We start from the raw sequence: 12,696 nt of genomic DNA on the forward strand, positions 1-12,696 counted from the left end.
TTTGACAGGAGCAAAAATGTTGTGCTATCCAGGAGCTGAGTACAGGACATCAATAAGCTGCTCCCAAACATTTTAAACCAGCATCAGGAAATTGAGTATATCATAGTTCATGTGGGATTCAATGACACCAACTTCATACAGGCACATTTTCGTCCACATTCCCTCTCCTCGCCGCCTCTCCTCGATTACCTTTGACCTTTTTCCAAAAGAATGCGAGAGTTGAGAAAAGGCCCCCAGAGTCCACATTGGTGCTGCGTTGTCCTGTCTTGACCACAAGGGGATGCTAATTCCTCTTGCCCTTCCACTCATTGTGTATATCATTCCCTGGGGGCGAATGATATGGCGGTGGCAGTCGGAGTCGAGGCCACGGCAAGATGCCTGGATGAATCTTCGGATAGTGAACCAGAGCAGGAACATGGATCTCCGCAGAAATTGATACGCAAAGTTTCCACATCGGGTCAGATACGAAGCAAGGTAACCTGTAATTTCATTGGTAACATTGGAATGAAAAGCAAAAGGCGAGCATACGTTTCGGTAGCTGTTCTCTCCATCCGCTATGCTAGTTTTCTAGCTTTGCGAGGCCAGATGTGAAACACCGCTCTTTCCTGTCTCTACATCGGCGAGATGGCGAGCAGTGTCCCCGGATAGGTCTCGCTTGCGCTAGCTAGAAGGAACTATAATAGCTCTCGTTATCAGTAACGTTACTGTACTATCATCAGCACCACACATAACGGTATCATTACTGGATGTTGATAAAATGGTAGCTAACCTTCATCAAAACCTTAATCTATTTGAACTAAAAATACATTAAATCCGTGGATTACTGCTGCTAAATAGCTCCATATGTGTTTGGCCAGATGTTTCATAGCAAGATGATACTAGTTTTTGCTCCTACTACCATCGCATTTGATTAATTCGTCATCTCGTTTGATATTCATGACTAGCTATACGTTTTCAGGAGCACTTATCTGCCAACAAATATGTTGTAATTTACAATATTGTACAATGGAGACAGCCTATGTTTTGGCTGATGCTTTTCCTTTTAAGAGTGATTTCACATATAGTCCTCTTTAAAGTGAAATCTGGGGTAAAAAATAAGAGTTATCTTTGTATTCACACTGCCCTTGCCTTCGAAAGAGGACTCAACTCTTTTGCCACTTCACTTCACCTATTTTGTGGTCCGAGTTCTCTTTGCATTGACATTGCTGTGTTTAGAAAGGAAGGAACGAACGAAAGGAACCAATATATTCTCTCATACCAAACACAACATATCATACTAATTAGAGTGTCCCGGATTTACATTGACTATGTTACGTCTATGACACCAGGCTGGACAGCTAGATATACCTACTTACATTTTGGAAGCAAATAGATTTGAGTTAAAAGATGACAAATATTAATTGCAAACAGAAAATACTATTAACATGTCAATATCAAGCCTATTGGATGATAACTTGTTTTTAGCTAGGACTTTATAACAGATTTTTCCCGACATAACATAGTACAGCAAATCCCCTTATTGTATGGTACACTTTTAAATGTGCCTTTTAGAGGCCATGCAATTCAGTACTCATCTCGAAAACAAAAGCAATGTAGGTCAAAAGAGTCCACACTAACAAAGGAAATAGAAGGTCTAACAGAACAGATAGATAGCAATAAAAACTGTAACATAGAGGCTCAGAATAAATTAGAGGACAAACAAAAATAAATAGAGAAACTTATTAAAGAAAGATCAAAATAAAAATAAAGCAAACTGGATGGAATATGGGGAAAAATGCACCAAATTATTTTTTAATCTTCAACATAGAAATGCTACCAAAAATAATTTACTGAAACTGGTTACAAATGACGGAGTCACCCATGATTCACCAAATGATATTTTGAAGGAGGAAGCAAAGAACTTTAAGCATTTGTTTTAGTTTCAGTCGCCTCCATCTCCTCTAACTGAAGCTAATTGTAGAGAATTTTTCTATTGATAATGTCAAATTAACAGCCATACAGAAAGACTCATGTGAAGGTGAAATTACAGAGGAGGAACTTCTGGATGCAATTAAAGACTTTAAGTCCGGGAAAACTCCAGGGTTGGATGGCATACCAGTCGAGGTATACCAAACCTTTTTTGATATACTCAGAGGACCGTTATTAGCATGTTTTAACCACTCCTATGTAAATGGTAGATTATCAGACACTCAAGAAGAAGGTCTGATTTCATTATTACTGAAACAGGATACAAGTGGAAAATATAAATTGTAGGCCCCTTACACTTCAGTGTTGTGATGCAAACATTCTAGCAAAATGTATAGTGCATAGATTTAGAAAGGTATTGTCGGACATTATTCATTCTAATCAGACAGGTTTTTTACATGGACGATTCATTGGAGATAATATAAGGCAAGTACTGGAAACAATAGAACACTATGAAAAATCTGGGAAACCAGGCCTGCTATTCATAGCAGACTTTGAAAAGGCATTTGATAAAGTACGACTAGGGTTTATATATAAATGCCTGGAGCATTTCAATTTTGGAGAATCTCTTATAAAATGGGTTAAAATTATGTATAGTAACCCTAGGTGTAAAATAGTAAATAATGGCTATTTCTCTGAAAATTTTAAACTGTCAACAGGAGTGAAACAAGGTTGTCCACTATCGGCATATCTATTTATTATGGCCTTTGAAATGTTAGCTATTAAAATCAGATCCAACAATAATATCAAGGGATTAGAAATCCAGGGCTTAAAAACAAAGGTGTCATTGTACGCTGATGATTCATGTTTTCTTTTAAATCCACAACTTGAATCCCTCCACAGCCTCATAGAGGATCTAGATACATTTTCTAACCTCTCTGTATTACAACCAAATTATGATGAATGTACTATATTACATATTGGATTACAAAAAAAAAAAAAAGATTTACATTACCATGTAGTTTACCAATAAAATGGTCTGATGGTGATGTGGATATACTCGGAATACATATCCCAAATGAAATAAATGATCTCACTCCAATACATTTTAATAGAAAGTTAGCAAAAATAGATAAGATCTTGCTACCATGGAAAGGCAAATACCTGTCAATTTGTGGAAAAATCACTCTGATGAACTCTTTAGTATTATCCCAGTTTACCTATTTGCTTATGGTCTTGCCTACGCCTAGCGAACAGTTTTTTTTTTATTATATGAGAAAAACATATTCCATTTTATTTGGAACGGCAAGCCAGACAAAATTAAACAGGCCTATTTATATAATGAATATGAATTCGGAGGACACAAATTATGAAATATTAAAGCATTAGACCTATCACTAAAAGCTGCAGTCATACAAAAGTTATACTTAATTCCGAACTGGTTCTCTAGCAAATTAGTAAGATTCTCTCACCCAATTTTCAAGAATGGCCTTTTACCCTTTATTCAGATTACAACCTCTCACTTTCAGTTATTTGAAAAGGAAATAATCTCCCAAATATTACTATTTCTAAAACAAGCCATAGAAAGTTGGTTGCAATTTCAATTTAATCCTCCAGAAACGACAGAACAAATAATGCAACAAATATTGTGGTTAAACTCAAAAATACTAATTGATAAAAAACGATAATTTTTTGAAAAAAGGTATAATCTTCATACATGATATCATAGGTAGGACTGGTGGAGTTATGTCGCACATGCAGCTAACAAAAACATGGAAATGTCTGCTCTACCCAAAATTACAACCAAATAATTGCAGCATTACCGCAAAAATGGAAGAGGAAAGTGGAAGGGGGAAAAAGTAAGGAACTTGTCTGTCGGCCCTGGATTAAAGAACATAATTGGTTAAAGAAAATTGTGAAAATTAAAAAGTATACCAGTTTCATTTAAGGACCAAAGGATTGACAGCCGTCCCATATAGATTGAAAAATAGTTGGGAAGTGATTTTTGACGTACCGATTCCATGGCATAGTGTTTATGAACTGATACGCAAAACGACGCCGGATTCAAATTTTTCAATTTAAATTATTATATAAAATTCTTGCTACCAATAGAATGTTATTTATATGGGGGATACAATCTTCCCAGCTCTGCAGATTTTGCTGCGAAGATCATTTGTTTTGGTGCTGTCCATTTGTAGCTTGTTTTTGGACACAGGTCCAGGAATGGCTAAAGGATTGCAATATTTACCTGGAGCTAACCCTGCAGATAGCACTACTGGGTGATCTGAAAAGTCATAGTCAATCAATCAATAATATAATAATACTTTTAGCAAAACTGTTTATTTTCAATTTACAATCTGTAGAAACAATGAGAATAGAAGGGTTCAGAACTTTTGTAAAACATCACAGTACAGTTGAAAAATATATTGGAAATAGAAATCCAATATGGATGGTGTTAAGAGATAGATGGGAGGTGTTGAATGGAGTTGAAGGATGGGACTAATAACAACTAACAACAACTAATAACAACAAGATAACTAATGTCAAGCATACTGTGTCCATAATAAGTACAGTGGGGAAAAAAAGTATTTAGTCAGCCAACAATTGTGCAAGTTCTCCCACTTAAAAAGATGAGAGAGGCCTGTAATTTTCATCATAGGTACACGTCAACTATGACAGACAAATTGAGAAAAAATCATCCAGAAAATCACATTGTAGGATTTTTTATGAATTTATTTGCAAATTATGGTGGAAAATAAGTATTTGGTCACCTACAAACAAGCAAGATTTCTGGCTCTCACAGACCTGTAACTTCTTCTTTAAGAGGCTCCCCTGTCCTCCACTCGTTACCTGTATTAATGGCACCTGTTTGAACTTGTTATCAGTAGAAAAGACACCTGTCCACAACCTCAAACAGTCACACTCCAAACTCCACTATGGCCAAGACCAAAGAGCTGTCAAAGGAACCAGAAACAAAATTGTAGACCTGCACCAGGCTGGGAAGACTGAATCTGCAATAGGTAAGCAGCTTGGTTTGAATAAATCAACTGTGGGAGCAATTATTATGAAATGGAAGACATACAAGACCACTGATAATCTCCCTCGATCTGGGGCTCCACGCAAGATCACACCCCGTGGGGTCAAACTGATCACAGGAACGGTGAGCAAAAATCCCAGAACCACACGGGGGGACCTAGTGAATGACCTGCAGAGAGCTGGGACCAAAGTAACAAAGCCTACCATCAGTAACACACTACGCCGCCGGGGGACTTAAATCCTGCAGTGCCAGACGTGTCCCCCTGCTTAAGCCAGTACATGTCCAGGCCCGTCTGAAGTTTGCTAGAGTGCATTTGGATGATCCAGAAGAGGATTGGGAGAATGTCATATGGTCAGATGAAACCAAAATATAACTTTTTGGTAAAAACTCAACTTGTCCTGTTTGGAGGACAAAGAATGCTGAGTTGCATCCAAAGAACACCATACCTACTGTGAAGCATGGGGGTGGAAACATCATGCTTTGGGGCTGTTTTTCTGCAAAGGGACCAGGACGACTGATCCGTGTAAAGGAAAGAATGAATGGGGCCATGTATCGTGAGATTTTGAGTGAAAACCTTCCATCCTGATTGGTGGAGTGCTGCAGAGATGGTTATCCTCCTGGAAGGTTCTCTCATCTACACAGAGGAACGCTGGAGCTCTGTCAGAGTGACCATCGGGTTCTTGGTCACCTCCCTGACCAAGGCCCGTCACCCACGATTGCTTAGTTTGGCCGTGCGGCCAGCTCTAGGAAGAGTCTTGGTGGTTCCAAACTTCTTCCATTGAAGAATGATGGATGCCACTGTGTTCTTGGGGACCTTCAATGCTGCAGACATTTTTTGGTACCCTTTCCCAGATCTGTGCCTCAACACAATCCTGTCTCGGAGCTCTATGGACATTTCCTTCGACCTTCCTTCGGCTTGGTTTTTGCTCTGATATTGGGACCTTATATTGACAGGTGTGTGACTTTCCAAATCATGTCCAATCAATTGAATTTGCCACAGGTGGACCCAATGGAGTTATAGAAACATCTCAAGGATGATCAATGGAAACAGGATGCACCTGAGCTCAATTTTGAGTCTCATAGCAAAGGGTCTGAATACTTATGTAAATAATGTATTTCTGTTTTATAATTGTTATAAATTGGCAAAAATGTCAAACTGTTTTCGCTTTGTGATTATGGGGTATTGTGTGTAGATTGAGGATTGTTTTATTTATTTAATCCATTTTAGAATAAGGCTGTAACAAAATGTGGAAAAAGTGAGCACAACCCTCTGTAGCACCTTGCGGTCGGATGCCAAGCAGTTGCCATACCAAGCGGTGATGCAACCAGTCAGGATGCTCTCGATGGTGCAGCTGTTGAACTTATTGAGGATCTGAGGTCCCATGCCAAATGTTTTCAGCCTCCTGAGGGAGAATAGGCATTGTCGTACCCTCCTCACGACTGTGTGGGTGTGTTTGGACTGTGATAGGTCCTTAGTGATGTGGACACCAAGGAACCTGCTCCACTACAGCCCTGTCGATGTGAATGGGGGCATGTTTGGCCCTCCTTTTCCTGTAGTAGACGATCAGCTCCTTTGTCTTGCCGACATTGAGGGAGAGGTTGTGGTCCTGACACCACACTGTCAGGTCTCTGACCTCCTCCCTACAGGCTGTCACATTGTCATCGGTGATCAGGCCTACCACCGTTGTGTCGTCGGCAAACTTAATGATGTTGTTGGAGTTGTGAGTGGCCATGCAGTCGTGGGTGAACAAGGAGTACAGGAGGGGACTAAGCAATCACCTGAGGGGTGATTCACTGAAAATGTCAGTGAAGGCACTTGCCAGCTGGTCAGTGCATGTTCTGAGTACGTGTCCTGGTAATCCGTCTGACCCTGCGGCCTTGTGAATGTTAACCTGTTTAAAGGTCTTACTCACATCGGCTACGGAGAGCGTGATCACACAGTCATCCGGAACAGCTGGTGCTCTTATGCATGGTTCAGTGTTGCTTGCCTCAAGTTGAGCATGTAAGGCAATTAGCTCGCCTGGTAGGCTTGCGTCATTGCGCAGCTCACGGCTGGGTTTCCTTTTGTAATCCATGATAGTTTACAAGCCCTGCAACATCCGATGAGCGTCAGAGCCGGTGTTGTAGGATTCGATCTTGGTCCTGTATTGACGCTTTGCCTGTTTTGATGGTTCGTCTGAGGGTGTAGTGGGATTTCTTATAAGCGTCCGGATTAGTGTCCAGCTCCTTGAAAGCGGCAGCTCTAGCCTTTAGCTCGGTGCGGATGTTGGCTGTAATCCATGGCTTCTGGATGGGATATGTACATACGGTCACTGTCGGGACAACATCGTCGATGCACTTATTAATGAAGCCGGTGATTAATGTGGTATACTCCTCAATGCCATCGGATGAATCCCAGAACATTTTCCAGTCTGTGCTAGCGAAATAGTCCTGTAGCTTAGCATCCGCTTCATTGGACCACTTCTGTATTGAGTACTGGTACTTCCTGTTTGAATTCTGTCTTGTAAGCAGGAATCAGGAGGATAAAGTTATGGTCAGATTTGCCAAATGGATTTCGAGGGAGAGCTTTGTACCCGTCTCTGTGTGTGGGGTAACGGTGATCTAGAGTTTTTGTGACATGCTGGTAGAAATGAGGTCAAACGGATTTCAGTTTTCCTGCGTTAAAGTCCCCAGCCAGTAGGAGCGTCGTCTCTGGATGAGCGTTTTCTTGTTTGCTTATGGCCTTATACAGCTTGTTGAGTGCGGTCTAAGTGCCTGCATCGGTTTGTGGTGGTAAATAGACATCTACAAAGAATATAGATGAAAACTCTCTTGGTAAATAGTGTGGTCTACATCTTATCATGAGGTACTCTAACTCAGGCCAAACCTAGAGACTTCCTTAATATTAGAGATTGCGCACTAGCTGTTGTTGAGAAAGAGACACACCCCACCCACTCTGATCTTACCGGAGGCTGCTGTTCTGTCTTGCCAGTGCACGGAAAACCCAACTAACTGTATATTATCCATGTCCATGTTCAGCCACGATTCCGTGAATCATAGTACCGCTGTTAATGTCCCGTTGATAGGATAGTCTCGAACGGTGCTCATCCAGTTTATTCTCCAGTTATTGCACGTTAGCCAGTAGAATGGAGAGTAAAGACAGATTATTTACTCGCCGAAGCAGTCTCGCCAGGCATCCGGCTCGTCGACCTCTGTAGCGGCATCTCCTCTTCCTACGAATGATGTGGATTTGGGCCTGGTTCGGGAAGAGCAGTATATCCTTCGCATCCGACTCATTCAAGAAAAGGTCCTTGTCCAGTTCGAGGTGCGTAATTGCTGTTCAAATGTCCAGAACCGCTTTTCGGTCATAGGAAACGTTGGCGGAAACATTATGTACAAAAAAAAGTTTCAAACAGAGCAGAAAAACACAGAAAATAGCACAATTGGTCCGGAGCCCGTAAAACGGCGGCCATCCTCTCCGGCGCCATCTATTCACCAGGGTTAGGAGTTAGGTTAAAGGGTTAAGGTTAGGGGAAGGGTTAGCTAAAAGGGTTCAGGGAAGGGTAAGCTAACATGCAAAGTAGCTAAAAAAAAAGAGTAAGTAGTTGAAACGTTTGCTAAAATGGTAAAGTTGTCCTTGATGAGATTCGAACACGCAACCTTTGGGAACTCTAGACCTTTCATTTAGTGAAAAAGTATGGATTTCAGCAAACAAACAGACACGCAACTACAGAGGACAAACATAGATACATAGTAGGCATTTCATAATTTCAGTTTTTTTAAGTATTGACTTTCGGCGTATCGATGTAGTCGGAGCTAGATTCCACAAAGCCTGGTCTCAACTCCACTCCGTTGGTGGAGTCATCAGAAACAGCCTTCACTGTGGAGTTTAGTCTGCTAGAGTAAAAACAGCTACTATGATGAGCTGTTGAAAAAGCGTATTATTTGACACCATTTATAGGGGTTCCAATCAAAAACACATATTTTGACCAATGGGTAAAACATATGTTAATTGTGTAGATAGTTACTCCTAAAAAAAAAAAAAAACTCATGTGTCTATCATAATCCGTTTAAAAGTTATTGGAGTTTTTAACCTTGTAGTAGGATGACCAAAATTAGGATGACTAAATCAATAAAGGCTAGAGGGAAAAAAGTGGTCAAAAGTCAGGACAATGGCATTGTCAGCTAGGCTGGATGCTGTGCGAGAATTAAGGTTAACTGACTTATTGTTAATAAAGAAAAATAATAAGCTAACTGCACCGTTGTCACGAGTGCCAGTGTAATGCGGTGGATCGAAGTCAGGCGCAGGACACAGAACTCGAAGAAACGTACTTTACTGAAAATGAGTAAAGAATACAATACAGAAAATACCTCCACACAGGGATGGAACTAACCCGCTACACCAACGACACACGAAACGAAAACAACCACGCAAAACACATTGGGAGCCACTGGGTTAAATAGGGAAGGCGTGATTACAATAATGGGCAACAGGTGTGTGACAATAGACAACAGGTAGAACATAGAAACATAGAACATAGATCGGCAGCGGCTAGTATTCCAGTGACGCCGAACGCCGAAGCCTGCCCGAGCAAGGAGGAGGGGCAGCCTCGGCAGAATCCGTGACAACCGTTGAACTCGGCATCAATCTTCTCGAATCCGGAGGACATAAAACAATATAGAGGTAAGATCGATTTTGAGACATGACATGTATTATTTTATATTTCATTAGCTATACGCTTTTCATATGAATGCGAAATACCTGTTGTTTTTTGAAGATTTCCCACAAAAACAAAGGTATCTCTGTGAAATGTCAACAGAACACTGAGCGTTCCGCAAGCTTTTTATTTTCAAAGCCTTTTACATTTAATTCAGCTCGTGTCATGCTAATTTTGCGAACACAACATGTAAAATCCTCAAAAGTTGCTGCGAGAAAGCGGCACCGCGCTGTCAACAGAGCTCAGTGCTTATTATTGAATGTTACGGGTGTACAGGGACCTCGGTTCGGTCCGCACTGTGAACCTGAATGAATACAAAATGTGTTTTATTACAAAATAAAAACACTAGGCCTATAGGCTATGCTTACGCTGCGTTGTAGGCCTATATGCCAAATTATGCTTGCTCCGGGAATGCGATCCCGAGGATCCGTACAGAGGGTTTGAAGCAATTGCGGAGCCTCCGGAGGTTTGTGGATGTCAAATTGAGCTCCGTACCGCATCGCCGTGCCCCTCCCAAATGTTGTAACAATGCGGAGGGCTCTGTATAGCTCCGTATAGCTCTGCATTGACATGATTGGTTGACGGTAGGTGGGGGCAGGAGGTCTTGTATAAACACAAACTCACTTCCTTGACAACTTCCTTCACAACAGCTCTGCTCTGCGAAGCACAATAAGTATGATGCCTCATGCATACCAGATTCATCAAACTCTTTGCGTTCCGGTGGAAGTCATTCATTGTCAATGGAGCAGTTTTCAACGCTACGTTGGGGGTGCCGCATTAGGCTGCGGGGCGTTCTGTGTACCGCATGCGTTTAATATTTTCAATTTGTGCGTTGCTTTACCGTGTGGTGGTACAAACAGAAGTACATACACAGACTCCAACTAGCTAGCTTTTAGCTAGTTGAAAAGCGAAGCACATGTGCGTCAAGTACGGAAATCCGGCAAAACAAAACGCATATGCATCTGGTGGACATCGGGCATGAACGCTCCGACTTCTGCGGAGGCCGCATCTCAGTAAATGCTGTACGGCCACTGCAGATGTCGGTTTGACCATGTAGAGCCTTTATGCCTCGAGTAAATCTGAGCTGAAAAAACATTTCAGGCTATTCCGTTAAAACAACTAGAGCCTATGCGCAAGTTGTAATCACAATTAAAATCTTAATTGGCACATTTCAAATTGTCCTTTTGTGAGGCGCAGCCATAAACTAGGTTTTGTACAATGCCGAGTGGTGGGGTCGATAAACCAGAATTGAAGGATCCTCCATCAGTTTTGGAACATTTTGGCTTTCGAGCCACGTTACGAACTTCCCTCTTGCACCCATTTCAGCAAATGGGTAGTACCCGCTCTATGTAAGCAAGCCAAAGCCAATGTTTTCAATGAATTGGCCAATGCACCCTGTGTTGCGTTTCCTTAACAGTGACCGCCCATCACATTACCCCTGAGTGGGAGATGTGCCACAGACACGCCTCCTTTATGAGAGTCACAACAGTGCATCTGGCACTGAAGGAAGCAGTGTCATGGTGCGTTTGTAACCAAGTGGGAAGTGGGAATTTACCACATACGACTGGGAAAAATCTACTTGAACGGCCCTTCAACTGGTAATTACTAGTGGAAAACTAGTCTATCATCCTGACACCCACTTCTCCCACATGGGGACCTCTGACGTCACATACTAAGGAGATGGCTCTGCAACAGCATTTTCGGCACTAAAATGCAACAACAAAACATTATTTATAAAAAGCAATCTACTATTTTGGTTTTTGAACTCTATCATTTTATTTACATGCATGATAGCTGTACTTTTAGTTTATGTTTGACTCAGCTTTTTGGCCATTAGCCAATCGCCGTTTCTCAACGAGTTCAAATCACATGAATGTATCCAACTGGTATTTATGACTTCATAACTGGTAAATTCCCCCCCTCCCCCACATGGTTACAAACACAGCATCCGAGTGGAAACTTGAGAGGCCCAACATAGCAATCCTGTCACAACAGACAATGCCAGGAACATTGTGAATGTTGAACATTGTGAATGGCATTTAATTTTCCCGCTGTACCGAAACCAAAGCGTGACCCCAAAACCGCAGTACATACCGAACTGTTGGTTTGGTGAACCGTTACACCCGTATCAGATGTATTAGGTTACGAAATCCGACTTTTTGGATATGCAGTGCCTTCAGAAAGTATTCACACCCCTCAACTTTGAGTGGTACTCAGTAATGTGTTGGATTTGCCCCAAACATAACACTTTGTATTCAGGACAAAAAGTTAATTGCATTGCCAAATGTATTGCAGTATTATTTTAGTGCCTGTACAGGCTTCCTTCTTTTCACTCTGTCAATTAGGTTAGTATTGTGGAGTAACTGCAATGTTGTTTTCTCCTATCACAGCCATTCAACTCTGTAACTGTTTTAAAGTCACCATTAGCCTCATGGTGAAATCCCTGAGCGGTTTCCGTCCTCTCCGGCAACTGAGTTAGGAAGGACACATGTATCTTTGCAGTGACGGGGTGTATTGATACACTATCCAAAGTGTAATTAATAACTTCACCATGCTCAAAGGGATATTCAGTGTCATCATTTTGTTGTTGTTGCCATCTACCAATGGTTGGCCTTCTTTGTGATGCATTGGAAAACCTCCCTGGTCTTTGTGGTTGAAATTCACTACTCTACTGAGGGACCTTACAGATAATTGTATGTGTGGTGTACAGAGATGAGGTCATTCAAAAATGATGTTGAACACTATTGTTGCACACAGAGTGATTCCATGCATATTATTATGTGACTTGTTAAGCAAATGTTTACTCCTGAACTTATTTAGGTTTGCCATAGTAAAGGGGTTGAATACTTATTGACTCAAGACATTTCAGCTTTTCCTTTTTAAAGATGCACTATGCAGAAATCGCTCTTCCATTTCCTGGTTGCTAAAATTCTAATAGTTCACCTAATTTCAGTTCGTGACAAAACAAGCAAATATAGTGTAGAGAATCATTGTACCATCTAAACCGCTGTGAAATATATTTTCCATAACCAAAAATATTTAAATTTTTTTGCTGTT

General features: G+C 41.2%; 1 protein-coding gene across 5 annotated transcripts in view; it reads left to right on the forward strand.

Annotated features, from left to right (window-relative positions):
• The first annotated feature begins 336 nt into the window (after positions 1-336).
• LOC121567283 (diacylglycerol kinase delta) overlaps positions 337-12,696 on the forward strand; it is a 121,869-nt gene continuing 109,509 nt past the window's right edge. For 4 of the 5 annotated variants that reach the window (XR_006001092.1, XM_041877193.1, XM_041877194.1 and 1 more), the window contains exon 1: positions 337-474. Coding sequence is in view for 3 of the 5 variants with exons in the window: in XM_041877193.1 (XP_041733127.1) it covers positions 340-474 (135 nt within the window). In the remaining 2 variants the exon portion in view is untranslated. Of the gene's footprint in view, positions 475-9,516; positions 9,606-12,696 lie in introns of those variants that run through there. The other variant, XM_041877197.2, reaches the window with a different exon arrangement.

This window comes from Coregonus clupeaformis, chromosome 6 (assembly GCF_020615455.1).
Source record: "Coregonus clupeaformis isolate EN_2021a chromosome 6, ASM2061545v1, whole genome shotgun sequence".
Taxonomy (NCBI): Eukaryota; Metazoa; Chordata; class Actinopteri; order Salmoniformes; family Salmonidae; genus Coregonus; species Coregonus clupeaformis.